At 35.5% G+C, this 24372-nt stretch overlaps 1 protein-coding gene across 1 annotated transcript in view; it reads left to right on the top strand.

The window, feature by feature from the left end:
* The window catches only part of COL24A1 (collagen type XXIV alpha 1 chain), a 368814-nt gene that overhangs the window by 321842 nt on the left and 22600 nt on the right, over positions 1–24372 (top strand). Inside the window, exons 47-54 of the mRNA XM_032642687.1 lie at positions 7679–7786; positions 9464–9571; positions 9664–9717; positions 10297–10359; positions 13146–13199; positions 17583–17618; positions 21520–21555; positions 21660–21686. Of these exons, the coding sequence (XP_032498578.1) occupies positions 7679–7786; positions 9464–9571; positions 9664–9717; positions 10297–10359; positions 13146–13199; positions 17583–17618; positions 21520–21555; positions 21660–21686 (486 nt within the window). The remainder of the gene's footprint in view (positions 1–7678; positions 7787–9463; positions 9572–9663; positions 9718–10296; positions 10360–13145; positions 13200–17582; positions 17619–21519; positions 21556–21659; positions 21687–24372) is intronic.

Below are 24372 nucleotides of genomic sequence, written 5' to 3'. Positions count from 1 at the left end.
TTAATTTCTTCCATTTAGTGGGGATTTTAGTATCTGTAAAGCAACTCAGGAAATGTGCATCAGATACTATCATCTAGATACTTCAGAGGGGAGCTAAAGCAGAGGCTATGGGGGATGGGTCTGTCCCGGGAACGCCCCATAGAGTCCTGCTCAGTTACAATATGAGCCCGGAGTTAGGGAAGACAGCAGTGAACAAGATGGGCAAAGAAAAGCCCTCATGGAATATACGTGCAACAGCAGGAAATTGCTGACATTTGACCATTTTTGACGTTAAAAAAAGTCACAATTTAATATGAATCAACCTAATAATTGGGTAGTAGTCTATAAACAAATCAAGTAATTCTAAATTGTGGAAGTGCTATGAAAGAAAGCATAATGGGAAATAGATTTTGAGATAAAGTGTAATGCGAAATAGCTTATAGATGGAATAGACTATAGCAGCCTCACTGAGAAGGCTTACACTTGAACTAAGGACTGAAGGTAAGACTGACCCAAGTACTTAAGAATGAGGGAAGAACTTGCCATGTGAAAAACCCAAAATGAAAAGACCTGTAGGCAGGAAAAAGTTTGGCATGATAATAGGATTAGCCGAGGATCAAGCAAGATAGTATGGGTACAGATTTGTTATTTTTGAGAGAAGGATGGACATTCATTTCTTCATGGTGGTATGAATGCCTAGTCATGCTAAGAGTCAAAGAATAGATGAAATATCGTCCTTCACTCCGTTAGTCCCGTGATTATAGGCTGAGGCCTGGGTAAAGGAGATTTCATAGGCTACACTTATTTTGTCCAATATTATAGTGGCATTTGAAACTGTCCATTTTGCAAGAATGATAAATGACCAATTGTTCTATGAAAATGAGTAACTAATTTCTGTGAGGTACTACAATGTTGAAATGCCTGTATCCATTGAAACTGAACAAGAGTTAGTTGTGTATGCTCTTGGGAATGGACTTGAGTCAAGCAGACCTACCTTCACTACCTTAAGACTTGCCTCAATTCAATCCCACTCCAAGTTCCATAGGCATTAACACGTTTAGTGATTCAAAGCTAAAGTTACCTCCTAACGTTGGTATACAGCTCATTCATAAATCTTATTTCTAACATTTTGGCCACATTATTTATGATTGCCCCTACAGGAAAATGTTATGACTGCTATAGTATTTATTATAGTGTAGCCTTGCATATAATCACCTAATAATTACTACCCCACATATTTTTAAATAGCCAGTTCTTTCCTAGGAGGGATATATTTAGTAAGCCAAATAAAATGAGAAATTCCTACTTAAACAGAAGTGTTTTTAGTTGCTTGGAGTAAAGGAAGCAAAGTATTACTTTTATAATCCACTGGTTTGCTGGCTTTAAAAATACTGTACTTACGTTGCCTAATATTATGCAAAAAAAAATTAGGTCGTCGCATTTATTTTTTATACTACAGAAAGTAAATTAGTTTTAATTACTATTTTCTCATACAGCAAGTAACTATATAAACATAAGCTGTGAGCACAGAGGAGGGTGCTTGGCTGTAGGGAAAGGAAAAAAATGTTTTCCTAGTAATTTTATTTTAGATTAAAACATCAACTAATTTAAGTTAAGTGTAGTTTTAAATTTATTGATCTACTATTGAAAAATCAGTGAAATTCACATTAAAAAATTTCATTTTACTCAAAACTTTAAAGATAGTATTCCTTTGCTAATCCTCTTTAAAATGTGGATTTCTATCGTTGCCTTTATTTAGCACATTCTATTTCTTCATATATTTGTTTTAATTCTAATGAGAATAAGACAGCTACACCAAGGGGCCGGGGAAATAACAAACAGCATAACGTTCTCTTTGGTATGTTTCACTATTAAATGCAAACCAGTCATCATTGTTCCAAAATTTGTCTCTGTGTCTGTCCTCTAATATGTGTAGTTAGCCCCATTTTCCTTACCAGATCTTTCCATTTAGTTCCAGGATGAAGGCAGACTTAAAACTATTCCTTCCTTTCTGCACGGGGAAGTCAAAGTGGAAAGCAACTTCCTTTTCTTTCCTTAACTGACATCAGATTAAATAAAACAACACAACCATATTGCCATTACAGTTTCTTATACATAGAAGACACGCAATAAAAAGTAAGCAATAAAAAGTAGCTCTTGTCGTTGTGGTTGACATTATTGTCATTACTGATCCAAGTACTTGTTTCCTTAGAAACCCAAAGCTTAAGCAGCCATCAGCTTCAGTCCTGTAAAAACTGACACTTTCTTACAGAGTCAAAACCAATTTCAGCAGGGAGACTGCCTTCTATCTGAGGATAATGGAAGTTTTTGGCCATGAGACATCATGTACTCTTATCATCTTACTAACTTTTTTAAGACTCAGGTAAACTATTGATTGGTCTCAGCATCTCTGAACAAATTAATGGTAATTCTGATTTTATTTACTTTTTAAAATTTGCTCGCAGTGACTTACGCTTTGCTGATTGGTTTTAGACAAATCATTTAGAAAACACTGGAAGGAATTCCTAGGGATTAGTATCTGTTTCTCTTGAAAGCAGAATTACTCATCCATCTGTATATTCATAATAAGAAATGTTTGTTCTCTACTTGTATGAAACATTGCTTGGAACTTTGTACAGAACACTCTGCTACTTTCCTCAAATTTCTCTCTAAGAAACCAATGTGAACAGTAAATGATTTGGAACATATTTATCGTGCTGTGTTACAATGTCTGATAGCGCTGCAAGTAAAATGAAGTTTCTCGTGTACAGTTAACCCCAAGGACTAGTCATATGGTCTTTATTATTCTCACTAAAAATACTTATTGACCTCAGGAATGTTCAGCAGTCTTTGCATGTCCATTGTTCATGTATCACCCAAAAGATACCTTTTTTTTCTGTTGGAGAATAAAGATTTTTAAAAATACCTAAACTTACAAGTAAAGTGAGGTAAAGTGGTACTATTTTAGAACTCCAGAATGTTGAGGTGTCCTAAAGTCATCTAGGGTGATCTTTCACGTGATACATCTCCTCTCCAACTGGGATCACTAGTTGTCTAATACGGCCAGACACAGGATACGCTCAGTCTTGAAAGACAACCCATTATTATTTTTTTAAATTCTGTACTCATTCGTATTTTATAACCTTTCACCTAGTTTAATTCTGGAGCGACTTTGCTGGTCTATTTGTTTTCTTCCTGGCTTACATGTCCTTCCTTCCATCTTTTATTTATGACCTTGTAAAATCTGCTTTCTCTTTAGGCCACTGGTTTCTTCAGGTTTTTCAACCTCTTTTTGTTTTTATTGGGAAGGGCACTATTCATCTGAATTTTGTTTTTAAAACTTGCCTTTCCTATAGTCATATTCCCATTAGAATCCTGGCCATTGGTATAACACTTATATCTTTCCTGAACATTTTTTTAAGTTTTTATTGAATTTGTTACAATACTGCTTCTGTTTTATGTTTTGGTTTATTGGCCCTGAGGCATGTGGGATCTTAGCTCCCCGACCAGGGATCGAACCCACACCCCCTGCATTGAAAGGCAAAGTCTTAACCACTGGACCGCCAGGGAAGTCCCTTCCCTGAACATTTTTGAAATTCTGTATCCCACAGTCTCAAATGACTATGACTGGATTTGCTTTCATTTGTATTGATGAGCTCTACAATGGCACCATCTCATGTCTCCAGGGTTCTCATAGTTCATATGGAAAGTACACTACCAGATAATCTATCCCAGAGATATGGAACCAAAAGGCTCCCAGACCAAATTAAATCAAATCGATGTAAAACACATAGCAAGAAGCAAAGGGAAAGAACTAGCGTAGGTTAATGACTTAGGATAAGGTGCAAGCAACGTGGAAGAACCACACCACCTGAATCCTAAGTCCACAATGTGGATCTCTCTCTCTCTCCCTTGCCTCTCCCTCCCTCTGTCATGCCCCCCTCCCTTCCTCCCTCCCTATATAGATTTTGCCCTCATAATGGTTCCTTACAAATATTGAGAGCCACTAATATAGATAAATGGTGAGAGATAAAATGGCTGATGTAGATTGGGACAAAAAAAAAGATTTGAAGGTCAAGCTAAGGAATGTGAGCCTGTGTCCTAAGCACTGAGCATAGTACATGGCACCTAGTGATAGTGATAGAAAAAATGATTTTATTCATTATTTTAGTGAGTTTTGTGATCATGAAGAAAATCTGCTTAGAAAAGGTAATTTTTTAATATATTGAACTATTTTTTTACCACTAGTAAGAGAATAAAAAGATATGTGATAATTTGGAGGAAACATTTTTTAAAAAGAGGAAAAGTGCTTTAGCATTAAATTCAAAATTGGCTTTACCTTTTAAATCCTATTCTCCCAAGCAGGCCTTCCACAGAAATGAGTCTAGTGTATCTGGAGTCAGTTATCTCTCCTACCACATTTATAACTCTAAGGGAAACAGCTTTACCTTATGATCCAGTTAACCCTACCTTCTCAGTAATTTCTTTTCTAATTAGCACCAAAGGTAACGTCCCCTCTTCAGAACATTTCTAGTATTTATATCTCTTTTCTCATCTGGTCTTTATTTTTTTTTACATTTCTGCCTTTATTATAACTATTTATGTTACAGTCTATTTAACTTAATTTTAAGCTTCTTAAAAATAAAAACCATATCTTATTTATATTTGTATTCTCCACAGGGCTTCTCATGATACCTTCTTTACACATAGATGATATTCAACAAATATTGTTGAATGCATGGAACAACTATTACACGACCCAATTTATTATCCCAGGAATCAACTCAGAAAGTAGCAATCATCTCCTAGAACAGGGGTCAGCAAAATTTTTCTGTAAATATTAATAACTGTTTTTGAGTTTGCAAGGCAAGAGGCAAAATCAAGGGTATTACTTAAGAACTTACATAACAAGAAAGAAAATAAGTTTTCACAAAATTTTTATTTATGAAATTTAAAATATATTAATGTAGTATAATTTTTTGTGATACAAGTCTACTAATGAGAAAAACAGAATTCTTTTGCAAGGGGGATAACATTTAGCTTATTACAGTTTCCTATCATCAAAATTTCATTTGTTAATGTGACTTAGAATGAGTTTTGCATGTTTTACATATTTCATCTTTGAAAATTCTTTTCACACAGATATGTACTGCCAAATACTGCAGTTCATGAGCATATGATTTTAATTGAGCATATTCATTGCTTGGAAGGAATTTATAAAATTCTGTTAGATTCTTCTCTTGGTAGTTGCCTTTTAGAATGTCATTATATTGTACATTAGTCATTTCCAATTGAAGTTATAGGTTGAACTCCTCAAGTGAACAGTTAAATGGATTTTGAATATAGAAATTTCTTGCATCTAGGTCTGAAAAATGCTTTAGAAATGCTTTTGAAAGTGAAAATGCTTTTCACTTTCAAAGGCTGAAAGTGTTTGAGCTCAGAAAATCTACCCACCGCAAATTTGTGTGGAAATGGAGATCTCACTTCTTGTTTTAATTTTTGACAGCACAGGAAGTGTATAAAGCTGTTTGACATTACTTGTGATTCAAACATTAGTTGTCATCAAAATGACTTTAGCACAGTATGTTTCACATGTGAGCATTGTTTTGCCCTGCAATTTTTGGTTGAATTCATAGATAAGCATTAAATGAGTCTGCAGCAAAATCTAATTTCTAAAGCCATTTATCATTCCATAATAGAGGTTGAGGGCAGTTCTTCTCATTCAAAAAAACTTCAATCATAGTCTCAAAAATCTCAATAAAACTTTATCCCCGCTAAGCCATCAAACTGCTACATGTTAGAGAAAGTCAGGATATTCAGTTTCTATTTTGACAAAAAAAATTCACAGAACCACCAAAGGTTAAATTTACAAGAGTCAATGATAACATATGCTAGATTCAAGTATTTTCCTCAGAGTACCTGATAGTGAATAATACAATAAATAAACATAGCTCTAAATATCTTAACATTTTCACAAGTTTTGTTAATTCGTCTAGTTAGTCTTTCTCTTATCCATTGCCATCAGTTTTATCACATTTTAGCAGATACCACTTCAGGTTGAATTGATTTAATGTTTTAACTTACTTGAAAATATTCTTACCTGTAGTCACTCCACAAACTATTCATACAGGTTAATGCTTCAGGCACTTCAAACTCAGCAATGACTCCTCAAATAAACAGCTGAGTAGTATTACTAACATCTGTCGATTAATCAAGAGGCAAGGAAAACCACTTGAAAGCATTTGCCTTATTTTTCAATTGACTATTGATGCTGCTCCAGTGTCCTTGACATTTTAAGCAACTGTTCTTGCCAAAATGCTAAGAAACGAGTTTATTTTTGCTGCACGATTTAATTAAATCTATCAATAAGCAACTTTGTTGGACTAACAAATGAGCCACTCAGAAACTTTAGTTGCAACTTCATTTTCAAATTTTTGTGAAGAATTTTTATTGTGTTAAGATACTCCGTTTTAGGTTTCCTAATTTTTCTAACTGTTACACTTCTGTGAGGTGGGAATATTGTGTCAGGTGCTTGGTATGATAATGTTGATGTATATTGTACTTTTTTAAGCAAAACTATAGTGTCATTGCATAATAAATAAAGCTTTCACATCTAATTTGATCACAAAATAAGCCACATTCCACTGTGCCTTAAAAATACAACATTCAAAGCCCACTGTTTTCTTCTTTTCTTGTTTTGATACAACAGATATGCACTGATAATAAAGTCTCACAATGAGTCAATATATGTTCCTCTCAAAACACTGTCAAGTTATAATTGCATCACTGTAATTTGCAATGCAACAAGCAGTAGTGGGAAGCAATGAGTGCCTTTTAGTCTCTGCCACAATGACATTATAGCACAAAGCAGTCACAGACAATATATAAATGAATGAGCATGACTGTTTTCTAATAAAACTTTATTTACAGATTCTGAAACTCTAATTCCGTGTAATTTCCACATCTTGAAATATTATTCTTCTTTTGATTTTTTCAACATGTGAAAATGTAATAACTATTCTTCGCTCACAAGCTCTACAAAAAGAGGGGATGGATTGGGTTTGGCTTGCAAACCATAGTTTACCAACTTTGATTTAGGATTTGGCTTTGAGGAAATACTGTTTGCTTACTTAACTTTATTCCCAATTAAGCTATTTGAAGCAAATTTTCTGGAGTCACGTGTGATTGAAAACTAGAATATTCTTTTTTACTGAGATATAATCAATATAACATCATATGTTTCAAGTGTACAATGTAGTGATTTGGTATTTGTATATATTGAGAAATAATGACCACAATAAGAAGAATATTCTTCTTAAGGGTATGTTCATTAGAGTTGCATGCACACAGGAGTATAACACAAAAAGTTAGAATGTGACAAACATACTTCACATCTAGGCTACTTAGTCAGAAGATACTGACTTTGGTGGATAGTACAAAGGTGGACTTTGTGCTGCCTCAGTATTTTTATTTTAAAAACCCAAGACCATTACATTAACTATAATTAGAGATTTTAGGTGAGCCAAAACATCATTTAAACATTTCACTTATTTGGGAAAGAAGCCCAGGATAACTCCCAAACCTGGGCAGTGTATCAACAGTAGGCTTTCAGAACACCAACCCCTCCTTCATTTACTGAGCGTCTGGATGGATTTTCTAGGAGCTGCACCAGTCTTCATTTCTTATCTGTGTTATTTAGGGTGTCAGAGGCAGCCCAGGAAGAATGGGACTGGCTGGGTCTCCAGGTCCTCAAGGAGCAAAGGGTTCATCGGGCCTTCCAGGAAGCCCAGGAGTTCTAGGCCCGAAGGTACTTTCATGTTTGTTCTGATGGATGAGCAGTATTGACCATCCTTCCTGGCCCTGAGCTTACTGGCTAGATCACAGGATGGTAAGACTGATAGCTTTTAATAAAATTTGGCTAACATGAAAACACATTAGGAAAAAACGAAAGTGTGTGGCCTTGACATAGCCATCTCCCGTGATAGCCACAGTGCATGTCATTTGCCAAAACTACTCATAAACCCAGGACTGGTGATGCTTTAAAAAATGTTCTTTGACTCATTTTGGTTCTTCTTTCCTTTCTGTCATCCACCTTCTCCGCCAAAACAGAAAAATCTTATTTACTTCCAGTTGCATACTTTCTCAGTTATACTTCCTGTTCCCCTACTTCTGAACCTAACCAACCAATTAATAAATCTGATAGGAGTACAGATTACTTCTTAAAGTCAAAGTGATAGTAATTGTCTTGTCTTAACATTCATTGCCAGGAGTATTGCCACATGGCAATAGGCTTTCCATACAAAACCTCTCTTAGAAATATCTCAGTGCAGATTTGACCCAGACAACTAAGAGACTAGTCCCGTATCTAATGCTATTTCATGAAAGACTAGGATTAAGACATTGGCACCCTCATCATTATTACCTCTTAATTTGATTTTCAGATTTCCACTTATAAAGAATTTCTAGGTAGTCTGACCCATATGGGTAAACTGAAAATGATGACCCAGCAGCTTACTGTTTAAAGTTTGAGCCTTTCTGTTAATGTTTATACCATGAATATCCCTTTCCACTGAAATACAAGATAGCTGAGCAAATGCTAAACCTAGGAAAATAAATAAGAAAGATCCCTACCTTTTATGGGTGAATCTGCAAAAAAAAAAAAAAAAAAAAAAAAAAAGATCCAGTTTGTCAAGTCCCAAAGCTGTATCTTTATCTCAATACAGTGAAGGATAATTTGCTAATCTTAAAGCTTTGGTCAAAGTCTACCAAGCATCATTTTTCAGTACCTTATCTATAAACCCCACATGATTCTTGTTTATTTTTAGAAATGGTAAAAGCTATTGCAACCCTCACTTCAAAAACAAAATAAAACTAAATTTTAAAAGGACTTGACTTTTTAAAATAAAATAATGATAATAAAGTATGTCTTAAAAGTGAACTTTTAGGGGATAAAGAGGACTGGTATCAAAGGAATCTTGGGAAACAGATAATTGAAATTCATGATGGAATTGAAAAGATACTCATGGCAAAAACCAGGGTTCACACTTCAAGAGATTCTGCTCTGTTTCTGATATCAGATAGCTGAATCATCTCTGTATGTAAGAAAAACACAGCAAAATAATTTCAATTCAAATAAAATACAAGTTCCATCGCATACAAACGCCTCCACACATCCTACACCCTCACTATTCTCTCTGTAGCCCCACTATCCTCCTCCTACTTTTGCAGGCCCCTCTTCCCTCCTCTTTCCACAGTCATGACCACAATCTCTGGAATTCTATTTCCCTGCTGCCACACTTCTCATTCATTGTAATCAAATATTATGTATATGGAAACTATTGGTGGGGAGAATGATCATGCAGATTTTGACTTCTCTAGTGCCTTGTACACATGCCTGAGGATGGGTCAGTATTTAGATTTCATTTAAAAGCCAATATGTTTATAGGTTCTAAAGTCAAGATAACCTTTATTTTTTTGTCTGTAGGGTGAACAAGGGCTACCTGGTCAACCTGGAATTCCAGGTAAAAGAGGTCACCGAGGAGCACAAGGTGATCAAGGACCATGTGGAGAGCCTGGCATGAAAGGGCAGTCTGTAGGTGACAACTCAGAAATTCACGAAGTACTTGTTCTACAGACCAGGCCAACATCGTACAATAATGGTTATCATATCTATTCACATTGCAGGGAGAACATGGTATTCAAGGTTTGACAGGTTTCCAAGGATTCCCAGGCCCCAAAGTATGTTTACATATTTTCTGCTCATCTCTATGTTGAAATACCAATGTTCAACATCTGTTCAAGAAACAGATGTTGAAATACCAATATTTAATCTCTGACTTGAGCTTTTGTTTTTTTAATCGCAAAATTTCAGTTGGTACAGAGTAATATATTTGAGTTTTGAATATGTTAATTTTGACTTATGTAACTATATATTTTCCTAGCAATTTTATGGAATAATTAGCTTTTGTCTCTTCTCATTCTGTTTTCCCAAACATTTTATTTGAAAAATTTCAAACATAAAGTTGAGAGAATGAGTAAACACCTATATACCTATTACCTAAATTCTACCAAAACATTTTACTCTACTTGCTTGACTATGTACCTACCCATCTATTTATACCTCCTCCTCTCTCCATCCATTTTTGATGTCTTTTGAAGTAAATTGTAGACCTCAGTACAATTCCTCCAAAATAGTTAAGCCTGTACTTCATTAACTATCAAGTCCCATTTTTAAGAGCCAATTCTTAATACGTTGGTACAAGGTTATTTCATGTACTAAATGTTCATATTTTGGCTTTTTTAAAATTGTGTTTCTAGGGTCCTGAGGGAGATGCTGGCATTGTTGGAATATCAGGTCCTAAAGGTCCTATTGGACAGAGGGTAAGTATGAAGTCGTTCTGCCTTCCCAGATATTGTGATTCTTTGTTGACTACAGGAATTAGGGTTAAGAACTCTAAAATAAATATGCTCCAAATTAATAACTTTAAAAAATGACTCTTAAAACAGAAACTCATTAGAGCATATGCAGACATTCTCAACCTTTTTCAGTTCGTTTGTTAGTTTGAGCAAAAGACCTCACAGACCACCTGTACTGCCCAGTTCTTACTTTAAAAAAAAAAGAATTAATGTAACTACTGGATAATATATTTATTAACTCATACCAGTTAATAAATATATTATAAAAAACATAAAGCAGTTTCATGTTATAAGCATTAATATAACCAGGGACTAGAGACCACCCCCATGTACCACCTGGAGGAGGCTTGTCTATGACCAGAGCTTCTCAGACCACACTTTGAAAAATGTTTCCCAATAGCTGTGTTTCCTCTGCTCAGGGGTGGGTATCCCCAGAGAGTAACGAGAAACTCCTTAAAGAGTTGGAAAGGTCAGGGCTCTGAAGAACTCCAGTTAGCTGTTTAGTGCCTGAAATTGCAAACTGTAGAGAACGTAAATAGGATAGATAAGTCACCAGCAGTAACTGGTTATTGTTTTTGTTTGTTTGCTTTTTTATTAACCACACTCTCCTAACTGATGAGATGATCTATAAAACTAAAGAGAAAAAAGGTTAAAAATAAAAGCCAAGCACTGGTTTGACTGTGGTAGTAGCACCTCTACGGCTAACAGCAGTTGCTAAGGCAAGGGTGGAGAGAGCTGAGAGGAAGGAGAGCAGCTCAGATAGAGGAGAACTGAGTCTTGAAGAAGAATTTTAAAACTGAAAACCACTATCTTGTGCAAATATTAAATGAAAAGTCAAATTTTTAAAATCCTACGCCGCTTCCCTAACTCTTACAATAAATTATTTCCTATAATACAAAGAGCAGTGTTATCGTGGGAAATGTTTATTTAAAGACCCGTCTCAACATTTCTCCAGGTGCAAATGTATTAGTTATTTTTATGATTTCTGAAGAACCATGGAAAGCTTGTGCTTTTAGGTAAAGTCCAATTCTTTATCATCCACAGGTGGGTTATGTATGGATAAGCTTCTCTGTAATAAATATTGGTTTTAAGTTCTTACATAAAGTTCCCCAGTAATTAAATTCATTCATTCTGATTTTATTAAGTTCTCAATTAATTAAATCCTTTCTTTATATTGTCAAAGAGAAGTTGGCTGCCTGCCTAGCCTCTGTCCTAAGCAAAGTCATATGAGGTGCTGTGTCTCTATAAGCCAGGATCTGAACCTATACTGCTTTGCAGCTCCAGAAATTTTATCAGCTCTCCAATAGTAAGGTTATGGTAACTAGTTCACAAATACTAACTTATAAGTGCAGATATTCCTATTAAGTCATTGTAGAGACAAGTGAAAAGTCTTGCTAGGTTAATATTTAGCAAAAAACTATTATGTACCAGGTACTGGTGTTCAGTTTATGTCCCTGCATCATTTACTCCTCATAAAAATCCTGTGAGAGATGCTATTATCCCCATTTTGCTGGTAGGGAAACTAAATCTCTGAAAGGTAATTTGCTGAAAGCCATATGTGGCTAGTATGTAGAGGAGCTGGAATTTGAATCCACATCTGATTGACTGAATAATATGTACAAATCATTATTTCAGAGAGTTAGATCATGGTCAAATTTATTAGATTGACACTTTCTTGGCTTTTTTTTTTTTTCCCAGTAATAAGCCAATCTAGAGGATATACTTGATTAGGATAAGAAATCAAGCCTCTTGATTGTGGACCTTTGTGATTTGGGAACCATATTTTAAAATTATCACTTAAAGTAGATCTTCATATTTAAAAGTGCTTTCATTAGATTTACTTTTTAGAGTATCAGGTAATTTCTCTCATTCTAAGCCAACTTAATCTTAAAGCTATTTGTCAATAGACTGAATGGCATTATAATTATCTCCACTGAGTATTTTCTGTATCTTGGCAGGAGTTGGACAAAGAGAAAGCCTGTTAGATAGCCACATTTATATATGCCACGTTAAGTGGAGCTAGAAACATTGAAATTTGAAGCTAGTGGTAGCGGGGGTGGAGGTTGAGGGAAAATAACTAAAACATGTATTTTGTATTCATTAAGAAATGATAGGCTCCATTTTTAGTTTGGGAGGAGTCGACCAGAGATCCAGCTTATTCAAGGTTACCTTCATAATCAAATAGCAGCTTACACTTTCAAAATTGTTTTTCACATTTAGTTCTCACAATGGCCCTGTGAAGTAGGCATTCTTATTTTACTGATGAAGAAGCCAGAAGTTTAACTGGTCACAAATGATGCCCTCTGGTTCTTTCCCATAATTTCTCTCAATTCCATGCTGCATGTCACTCAAATATCTGCTTGTTCAACATCTGTAAATAAATGTATTCAAAATTTTGTCCATGACTCTACATAGTCTTTGTTACATAAAGTAATTGCATTTGTTATGCAATGACACCTATGTAAAATGGCACCACTGAAGCTATCACCACATAAAAATTGTAATGCTGATTTATCAGTTTGTTGGAAATTATAGAGATTAATTCTCCTAATGGGAAACCATAATAATATGCAGAATTGCATCAAATCAAAATTACTATGATTTCTGCCAATAACATAAGATTTTGTAATAAAAACTGGAATTATGTGGACATGGACTATTTTGCCATTGTGCAAGAAATTTTCTAGAATTTTCCTGAATTATACTGGCATTGAGACTGACTGTTTTCTTTTTTTTTTTAACCCCAACAGGGAAACACTGGCCCCTTTGGCAGAGAAGGTATAATAGGCCCAACAGGTAGAACTGTAAGTTTGTCACAATACAGGTTTTTTTTTTTTTCTTTTATATATATATATATATATATATATATATATATATATTTTTTTTTTTTAACTTAATCCTATTCTAGAGTAATCCACAAGGGATCACCCTGGGTATTTGAGAAGCAAGGATAAAAACAGATGTACATTTTCATCTGGAAGGTTATTCTTGAGAACTTAGAAATCTAATGTAATGAAAAGGTATACATAGTGAGGTAGGCACTTAAAACTGGAGTTGAGAAAGGTAAGTAGCACTGGGTGGTGGAGGAGGGGCTGAGCATTATAAGCACAGGGGTGATCACTAAAGCAACAGAAAGAATCCATTTTCTGAAAGAGGGAGAATAAGAAAAGGTACGCATACAGCCAAGATTTGAGTCTTTGGAGGTGCCCACAATAAAGGGATGAAACAGTTGGTGGGAAGAGCAGGAAAAACAGAAAAGCACAAGGTTAAGCTCAGTTTCGAGAAAGGAGTAGCTAACCGTGATCTTTAAGAGAATACATTGCAGTGGAAGACGGAGTACAGCTTTCAGTGAGGAAGGAAGTAAATAAAAATATTTAATAATAACTTTTCTCAAACTTTTGGAGTAGGTATGATTATTTGCATTCAAGACATAAGGAAACAGATGACATTTATAGAAGTTCACCTAGTTATTTAAGATAATACACGTAGTGAATCATATAGATGATATTTCCTACTTCAAGAGCAGTGCTCTTTCCACTCCATTCAAGCTATGTCTGGAGAGGAAACTGAGACAGTTAACATGTGCCAGGGCCTTAGGGAATCTTGCTATGAAATAAAACAGAAATAAGACAGTGAGGTGGTCACAGGAGGGTTTTACAATACTAACAGTAGTATAAACATGCAAGAGGAAAATTGAGGCTTGGAAAGGAAAGATTCATTCTCTGCAGGGAATCAATATTTTGAATGATCTGAAAGTGTTGTGTCTATAGACACAGAGTTTTAAAATATAAAAGAGAATGTTTCAAATATTAATTATCACTGTTCTCATTGATAAATTTAGAGAAGAATTCACCACCAAAGCTTCTGGCTTTTTAATTTAAAAAAATGAAATGTGTAACTCAGTATTTCTCTAGATTTGCAGCATTTACCACTCAGAGCTATATAGTCTAAGTGGGAGGTTATAAGTGGGAGAAATCTCATATTTCAGTGGGTGGTTGGTTCTTCAGCAAGCTAAGGAACACATACTGTTCTGATTATGGAATGATTGTTCTCCTCTGTCAAAAATGTGAAATATTAATTGGTTAAGGAAAATATGATAAAGAAATGGCTCAATTAAAATATATTACTGTGTTTTGTTTATAGATAGTTCTTAAAGGCCCTTATAATGCTCAGCATGTACATCAAATTTTTTCCATCTATTTTTTCTATTCTAAGAAGAAACTTCTAAGGAAAGCTCACTATGAAAGAATAAGAATTTGAGAATGGCCAAAACACACTGTGGAAAAAAATAGTGGTGGGGGATGGAGGACTTGCTTTTCCAAAAAGGAAAACATTACTTCAGAGTCTTTGTAAATGACACTATGTGTTAGTACAAAGAATAGATCATTGTAACAGGCTAGGGCCCAGAATTAGGTCTCAGACTAAACAGGAATTTAATTACAATGAAAATGGTATATCAGTTAGGATGATTTGGACTGCAAGTAATAGGAACCCTGAATCAAACTGGCACTAACAATAAGGAAACTTCTATCTCATTATGGGAATCCCAGAGTTAGGAAGGGCTTCAGATTTGGTTAATTTGGCGAGTTAATCATGTTATCCAAGACTATTTCCATACCTCTGCTCTGCCATCCTGAATGCTATCTTTATAATTAGGCTTAGGGCAAATGACTACAATTTCTCAGGAATCACATCTAGATATAATTATCCAAAGTGAAAAAGTGAACTGTATCCCTTGTCTTGGGAAAAATAAAACTTTTTCTATAAGTCTCCATTTACATTTTTTTTTCTCACGTCTATTAATCAGCCACACACCCATTCCTATAACAGTGATAGGGAAGGGAGACGAAATTCCTTTTAGTCTTACTACTGCTATAAGAAATTGTAACCCTATTTCACCCAATTTTTTAAAAATCTCAAATGAACTTTTAAAGACTTTGTTAAAAAAAAGAAAGAAAAGAGAGGGGGAAAAAAAGAAAGAAAAGAAGCAATTAAAAATCTCAGAAAAATCATCTAGGAAACTAAAGTATAGCTTAAGGGTTGGGGAGACCTTTTATATAAGATAGGAAATATGAAAACTATAAAAGAACAGAAGACATATTTGAATGCTTGAAAATTTTTAATTTTTATGGCAAAAGATTCCATAAGTAAAACTAATAATACAACTGATAAAAAGTAATTGCAAAGCATATACCATATAATGGGTAATATAAAGAGCTTTACAAATTGGTATGAAAAAGAAAATTTAGTAGAGAATTGAAGAATAAATCCAAAAGGTCAGTAACTATTTGAAAAACCAGTCTCCTAACTTTTAGTCAGAGAAATGCAAATTAAGGTAATAATGAGATATTACATCTAACCTCTCAGAAAGGGCTGTAGGAAGAAAGGTATTTTTGTTTATCACTAATAGAAATGTGAATTACAGCCTTTATGGAAAGGTATTTGTTAAAATATATGTACATATACCCTATGACCAAGCAGTTCCACTTTGAGGAATTTGTCCCATATAAATAAAAGTACCCAATACACTAGGGAAATTTTACAAAGCTTTTTTTCACAGCACTGTTTGTAATGGCAAAAAAAAAAAAAAAAAAAAAGTATGAAATCACATGAATGCTCATCTGTAGAGGAATGGTTGAGTAAACTCTGATCTATCCACTTTGTGGAATATTAATGCAACTATTAAAAATAATTATTTGTATCTAGTTTGGCTGACTTGCAATTGTTTCACGATGTATTATTAAACGTGAAAAATATGATGCATAGAAGAGTATATGATATCAACATTATAAAACATGACCAATCACCCCATACACATGTAAATACACTTGTCAATATCTGATTAGAAAAAAGTATGAAGCGATATGTACCACGTTGTTAATACTGGATTGGAGGTGGAGGAGGGCATAAAAAAAGTTCTGTAAAGACATCTTAAAAATCAGCTTTTTAAAGTTGATATAGTAGTTTGAAATGAATTAAGGACCAGATAGGAAACACAAACGAAGTAATGTAAATAGTGAATAATAATGAAACAGTATTTTTAGCCTGCAAGATTAACAAAAAGTGATAGTACATCATAGCATGTAACAGAAGAAACATGCACTCCCATATATTGCAAGTGTGAATGCAATTTCAAACAAACTTTCTGGAGGACAATTTTTATCCAAAATTTTTAAGAGTGCAAGGATATTTATCACAGTGCTGTTTATCATGACAAAAATTAGAAAAAAATTTAACAGGCAATTCATTTAAAATATCATACTTTTTAAAATACTGGTAAGCATTATGGTTAGGTGGGAATTGTAGATTGATATAGAAAAGCATTAATATTTTGAAGGTGCAAATTCAGGTTACAGAAAAGATGAGTAGTATTATCTCATTTTTTAATAAAAAAGTACACAATTTCCACAAGGAACATGAAAATATTAACAGGAGTAACAGCAGTGACATCCAGCAACAGCAGAGTTCACATTGTCTTCAAGTGCACATGGAACATTCACTGAAATAAACCATATTTTAGATCATAAAACAAATTTTACTAAACTTAAAATAACAGAAGTCATGTAAGGTATATTATCTGGCCATAACAGAATTAAATTAAGAGTCAATAAGCTAGAAAGATAATAGGAAAATCCCCAAACACTTGAAAATTAAACCTCACACTTCTAAATAATTCAAGGACCAGAGTGTCTCAAAGAAAGTTAGAAAATATTTTGAATTGACTGAAACTGTATACACAACGTATCAAAATTTATGGGATATAGCTCAGAAGGAGGAATTTAAAAAAAGACGATAAAAGAGAAGGAGGAAACCACCCTGGAAGCAGGGTTTTTCAAAGGCTGAGAGAAACAAATATTAGAAGAATTTAACTTTCTTAATTTTCTTTCTAAATTATTTTGCCTTTGATTGTCAGATCAGCTGTTTTGACTTAACTGAATGAATAAGTAGCATAACCCTCACTTTAAGGTGGAACTAGGCATAGCAAAACAGACATGGTGAGTCAGTAGGTTGTATTTGTTTTGCTTTGCTTAACTTAGGAAAATCAGAATTTAGGTAACTTTAACTAAACAGGTCTTGCTAGATAGGAAAAAACCCAACAGAAATTATCATGTTTCTGGATAAAGCCTCAACTACATTTGATAAATAACTATCAACAACACTAAACTAACATTTTATTTTTCTTTCAGGGACCCAGAGGTGAAAAAGGCTTTAGAGGTGAAACTGTAAGTTTAACTAAATTTGTGGTAATAGTATCACTGGTCACTAGGTTATAAGCTCTATGAAAGCAAGGACCTTTTTTGATTTTTTCATTATTATGTCCCTGATACTTGCGAAATGAAAATAAAATTACAGTTTTCAGGAAGAAAACTAACCTATATGTAGAACTAACCTATATGGTATACTGCAGTGACACCTGATAAGCCCTAACATGTTTAAGAATCTGTCAGTCACATTCTTTCCAAATCACTGTGTGAAGGTGAATATTTGCCTTCTCAGGCATCAGGAGAGGAGGTGTGAGCCTTCTTCACCGGTGCCAGAACAGGAGGACTGTCAAGTCACTTTAGATATATACCACTAGATCCAGTCAGCACCCAAGAGGGCTGCAAAGCAGAAGCAAATCATTAGTTGTATATTTCAGCCAACTGGAAACAATGGTGAGAGGATGGGCAAAAGGTACACAGCATTTTCAGGACTAAATGGCTTACACTGGCACTATTTCCTATTTTTCTTGGATGTCAATTCTTCCAAGTTAAAGAAGATATTTTGTAAAGGGGCCACTGTCCCAGCAGAACTTACTAAAGCAGCAGTCATAAACAGAGGGCATGCATGGAGTGAAATGAGGGGTACTGAAACCAAATATAGAAGGCATATAGGAATAGACTTGAAGATAGCATTAAAGTCTTGCTTAAAAGGTCATGATATTATATAGTGACAGCTGAGATCTTTGCTTTTCACCATAGGGTAAGCTTGGGGCTCAGAGTAAGTAAATTATAGTTATATTAGTTTGCTGAGGAAGGAAATTTATGTGATTTCAGATAGCCTAAGAATCCTCAAAGGGTATTGAAATAGATGTGTTTAATTTGCAGCAATGTGTCCCTTATATTTTCTCAGCAGACTTACTTAACAGGAAGCAAGGATGTTTGCACACAGTGAAGCTATATGCCCCCACCCCCACCCCGCTCCCGCAGGAGAAGTGGAAAGGGAAAAGAAAAAATAGGGAGGCTTGGAATTAACCCATATTCCATACCTGTCTCCAACTGCCTCCCCGACCTATCCTCTCCAAGTACTGTGGCTAGAACATAAGCTCCATCAAGATAGGAAACCTCGAGTGCCTATGACAATGGCTGTCACAAGCATTTCATGTGAAAAACATTCCCTATTTGTACACGTATGTGACCTTCTTTCTCCAGATACAAAACATTAAGAAGAGGCTTGAAAATCACAGTTCTAAAGTGAATCTTGGAGATTATCTTCACCAAACCTATTATGTTACACTCGAGATATCTGAGATCCAAATGTGCAGCAGCTCCCTCAAGGACATGCAGCTAATTAGGTACAGAGATAAGACCAGAGCCCAGATCTTCCAAATCCCAGGCTACTGTGCTTTTCTATTAATCATAGTACCTCTCAGAAAATAAGAGTTAGGAGCAACTTGGGTAAGGAAGATGGTATGTACACATCCTTCACCTACTTTAAGAGCAGCCCACATACAGATTCCACATGAATGGATTCCTGATATGCAGTTATCTCCTAGGGCTTATAGGGCATAACTCATGAATTCACTCATTCCATCTTAATCACATTACTGTCTAATAATAAATCTTATTTAATATTACTAAACTCCCAATTAAACCCTCTAAACCAGTGGTTCTCAACCAGGAGCCATTTTGCTCCCCCTCCCAGGAGACATTTGGCCATGTGTGGAGACATTTTTGGTTGTCACAACTGGAGAAAAGGGAAAGGGTGCTAGTGGCATCTAGTGTGCAGAGACCAGGGATGCTGCTAAGCATCTACCGTGCAAGCTTCTCAGTTTAAGAATGAGGAAAGGGAAGCTCTCTGTACATAAGCCAGCCTAAAGTAAAGATCCTGAAACTACAGATTGCATTTCTGTAAAGGCAAAGTCTAACACAGTCAGGTTTAAGGACATACACTTACCAGTATTTTTCAAATTTAATGAAAAAAATGTTACTTTTGAAGGATCATATGGGAATTGTGGGATTAAATGGAGAGACAGTCTATTTTCAAAGGTAGTGCTCTCACTACAGCCAAATAACCACTATAACCATTCACATTAATTTGGTTCCCCTATAGGAAATTAACAGACAATTGTAGTTTTATTATAAACTGTATGATAACCTTCTTTATATACTTGTTTATATAATATCTAGAGAGAGTGAATCACTTTTCCTTAGTGGTGGGTTAGGTAGAAGAATAAAAAAGAATAAATACTATATTGTTGGAATAATATTTTGTTTTACTTGGCCTTATTCTATGCATTTGCTTCATTGGGGTTGTCCTGTCCTGTCTTGTTTGGTTTGAAGTATTTCATTTGATCATATTTGTGATGATCTGACTTGTTCTGGGTAACAAGCTGAAGTGAACTCAGTAAAAATAGTTTCTTCTTTCTATGACAAAATGCTTTTTCACAGTCAAGGATAAGGTAGCTATTTTGTACTGAACCTTCAGTGAGATTTTGCAAATGTCAGAAATATGCTAAGTAGAGTAAAATGTCAACTGTTTATTTTTACAATGCTGATCCAAAATGGAGAAACTTACTCAGCCAATTTCACTCTTGAGCCTCTGTATATTTCAATTTATTTTTGGCTGTGTTGGGTCTTCTTTTCTGTGTGAGGGCTTTCTCTAGTTGTGGCAAGCGGGAGGGGGGGGGCACTCTTCATCGCGGTGCGCGGGCCTCTCACTGTCACGGCCTCTCTTGTTGCGGAGCACAGGCTCCAGACGCGCAGGCTCAGTAATTGTGGCTCATGGGCCCAGTTGTTCCGCGGCATGTGGGATCTTCCCAGACCAGGGCTCGAACCTGTATCCCCTGCATTGGCAGGCAGGTTCTCAACCACTGCGCCACCGGGGAAGCCCGAGCCTCTGTACATTTGAAAGGCTGTCTCCAACATGAAATCTCCCTAACTTACCATGCCACTTCTGAGGTAAAAGTTTGATGCATTTTCTGCTTTAACCTATAATCATAAATCATGCAAACTAAGAAATGTCCAGCAGGCATGGTGTTGGAGTACTCTATCCTTTTTAAGTTACTATGTGTTGTTTGTTCTTATTGTCACAGTATATTTAGAATCAACAGCTTTGGCAATAAAAGATACTTAAGTCAAGCATAGCATTAACATTATTCAAAACTCAGTTGAAGATAAATTTTGCTTTGCCATCTTTTAACCATAATCTGAATTTGACTCAGTACAGTCTTAACATTCAATCGACCATCCAGTAAGTTAAATTTTGAGCATCCTTAACAGTGATTACTGTTGTTTCGTTTTGAAAAATGCCAGCATAACTTTTCACATTTTACTATATGCCTTTCAACTATTCTAATTTCTAAATCAGTACTCGTTAATTTAAACATTATTCATTCATTCGTTACCAATCTTTGAACACCTACTATGTATTAGGCACGATTCCTGTTCCAGAAAATGAGAGGATGACTAAGACACTTTTAAAGGTCTGTAGGGACTTTCCTATTTGTTATGTACTATGGAATGCAGAAGTAGTTAGTTGAAGAAGAAGGTGGATGTTGAAGGAGAAGAAGATGTCTAAGGACACTGAAGTTTCCATTTTTTTACAATTAGTTGTATGGTAGATAGAAATAACAGGAAAAACAGAATTACATTGTTAAATGTTACACTTATAAGTTTATTAAAATGAATAAATTTAGTTTCTAGTAATATCAACAAAACATGAGCGTATGTATTCAGCTTGTTGATGAATGTGGGTGACAGCTGAGTTCAAGAACATATTACTTCAAAATACTAAAATAACTTTGAATCCTATCACTTGCCTCATATGAAAAGGCAATGATAGCAGTTGAATCTTAGTCATCTTGTTTATACCAAACCAAAAGCATAGTATATTCATATTGTGCTTTGTCTCCATTTCTTCTAGGGTCCCCAAGGACCGAGAGGTCAACCAGGGCCTCCAGTGAGTTTATTTACATTTATATCTGTTTACCATTGATGCTTATATGCCTGCTTGGTTTGAGATATCTACTTAATAAATACTTTAAAAATCTTTTTATGTTATAGGGTCCACCTGGAGCATCAGGCCCAAGAGTAAGTTTTCTTGGTTTTGTTTCTTTTATCTTAGTATAAGATAATTTTTTAGGGCTTCCCTGGTGGCACAGTGGTTGAGAGTCTGCCTGCCGATGCAGGGGACACAGGTTCGCTCCCCGGTCCGGGAAGATCCCACATGCCGCGGAGCGGCTGGGCCCGTGAGCCATGGCCGCTGAGCCTGCGCGTCCGGAGCCTGTGCTCCGCAACGGGAGAGGCCACAACAGTGAGAGGCCCGTGTACCACAAAAAAAAAAAAAAGTAATTTTTTAAAGCTTCTTCTATTAACTCCCTGTTAAAAGGTATCCCTATTGCCTACCTCTGTTCCTTTTGTTAATCTGATATAGAGTCTTCCCAACTATAATAAAACTTGAAATCCAAGCCTCAGAGTTCTTGTCTATAAAATGAGGATGGTATCTCTTACTTTCTTGGGTGGATTTGAGTTTTAAATAAGAAGTAAAGTACTCAGCACAATGTCTGACATAATTAATGCTCCAAAATACTCCCTCCATTTCTTCCTGTTTCTGGGTCCTAGCTCTCCTTTTTCAAATGTTCTTTTTTGCCAACCAGAGTTATACACTTTTTAGCCTTTACATGAACTCTTCTCAGTTGCTGCTGGCCATAGAAGCCCTGGGACTTCTCATGTATTTGCTCGTGACCGATCACAACCCAAAGCTTGCTACTCCTATCTTTGAGGTGATACTTCCGTTACTTCATTATCAGCTATCATCTCCTGGCCTCAGTGTTCCAAGACTGGTTTATCTCATGCGTTGTATCCACTCTGCTACTCAGTAATATCTTTGTTTTCCTGCTTTCTACAAAAGGTCTCCTTCTATCTTCAACCTCACCCATGCCCCATTCCTGCAGAATCAGAATCCTGGTCAAATGCAGTGGTCCTTGGTCAGATTTCCTGCTTAAAGGAAATCCGCTGTTGGCTACACTGTCCAAACGAATGGCCAGTCCTATGCCTTCCAAGCCTTACTTATTTCCACATGCTTCTCTGGTATCATTTGGATCTTTGAAAGTTCTACCTGGTGGATCACTGCGGTCCACTCCCAGCAGGTCAGGAACTCTTCATTCTCCTCAGCTTTTCATCAGGGCAAGGAGTAACTTTCAAGCAAAGTGCCACAGGAAGATGGTCTCCTTGGAAACAAGACACCTATTTCTCTATGATTTTTTAAAAATTACTCCCCCTTTCTGGCCATCTGACTGATGGGGATTGAAACCTTCCCTGGCATGAACATCAGTGGGCATGTCCTTTTTTAAATCTTTAGATTATTCTCCACTTCTCTGTTCTTCCTTTCCTCCTGGATCCTCACAATGCATGGGTTAGAAAAACCCTCATCAGTTGCCTTCTCACCTTATAATGCCTTTGATGTATCATAGCTGCTTTCCTAATAAAGAACAAGTTCTAAAAGATCATATATCATTGGCAAATTAGAGGTGTTTAGTGAAAACTTTCACATTGAAGTGCCAAATTTTGGGGCACCACATCCCTCTCTCCCTTGAAAAATGTTTGTATGTGTTCCTCTACAGCCAAAATGAATTAGGACATGTGAGAGGTTTCTGCTCTGAGAAAAATGTGGATAAGAATATATACTTTGAGGAATTTTATTAGGAGGATTAAATGAAAAAGTATATGTGCTTGACACATTATAGGTACTCAACTAACATTAGTTTCTTTGTTTCCTTCTTCCCTTTCTCTCCTTTCTGTCTTCCTTGTTCCTGGCCAGTATGAAACCCAGTTTCTTTATACTGTCTTTCTGGGACTTGCAGAGACCATTGTAGGAAAGTGGCAGTGTAGCCTTGAAAAAAAGACTTTCAGAGTAGAAGTTTACATGCAATAAGAAAATACCTACATATTCCTTCTGAACTCAAACTATGATCATATCTTCTGTGAAACTCTTCTTAATTCCATCCCCTCGTTGCACTGCAAGATAGAACTGATCACTTCCCCTTCTTCATTCATACTCATTTATTTTCATGCCCATTTCCATGTATTAGACTGTGAACTCTCTGAAGGTAAGCAGTGTGTTCTGTATCTCTTTTCCATTCAAGCCCTTAAGAAGTGTCTACTGAATGAATGAATAAATGCAAACAGGCAAGTTGCAACTCTTAGAAAATTTCAGTGGGAATCCTCCAAGCCAGAAGACTTCACTTGGAGGGAAATAATGTCTAGAATGGAATAGGATCATATTAGAATTAGAGATAGAAGTCTTCTTAGTAATTATTTAGTAATTATTTTAGACTGTGAATTGTCACTCATTAGTTGGTGGATCATAAGATCAACATGGTGAGTCTCAGCATTCTTTTGAAATGAAATTAGAACAGAAAAATGTGGGGAGTGACTGTTTAACGGGTATAGGGTTTCTTTTAGAGGTGATGAAAATGTTGTGAAATTAAATAGTGGTAATGGTTGCACAACACAGTGAATCTACCAGAGCAATAAACTGGATACTTTAAAATGACTAAAATGGTGAATTTTATGTTATGTGAATTTTACTCAATTTTTAAGAAAAGCACAAAAAAAGAACACCCGAGGACCTACTGTACAGCACAGAGAACTATATTCAATATCTTGTAATAACCTACAATGGAAAAGAATCTGAAAAATAATAGATAAATATAGATATAAATATAGATATAGATTATAATATGTATAAATCACTTTGCTGTACATCTGAAACTAA

This window comes from Phocoena sinus, chromosome 1 (genome assembly GCF_008692025.1).
Source record: "Phocoena sinus isolate mPhoSin1 chromosome 1, mPhoSin1.pri, whole genome shotgun sequence".
Taxonomy (NCBI): domain Eukaryota; kingdom Metazoa; phylum Chordata; class Mammalia; order Artiodactyla; family Phocoenidae; genus Phocoena; species Phocoena sinus.
This window is presented reverse-complemented; position numbering and strand designations above follow the sequence as displayed.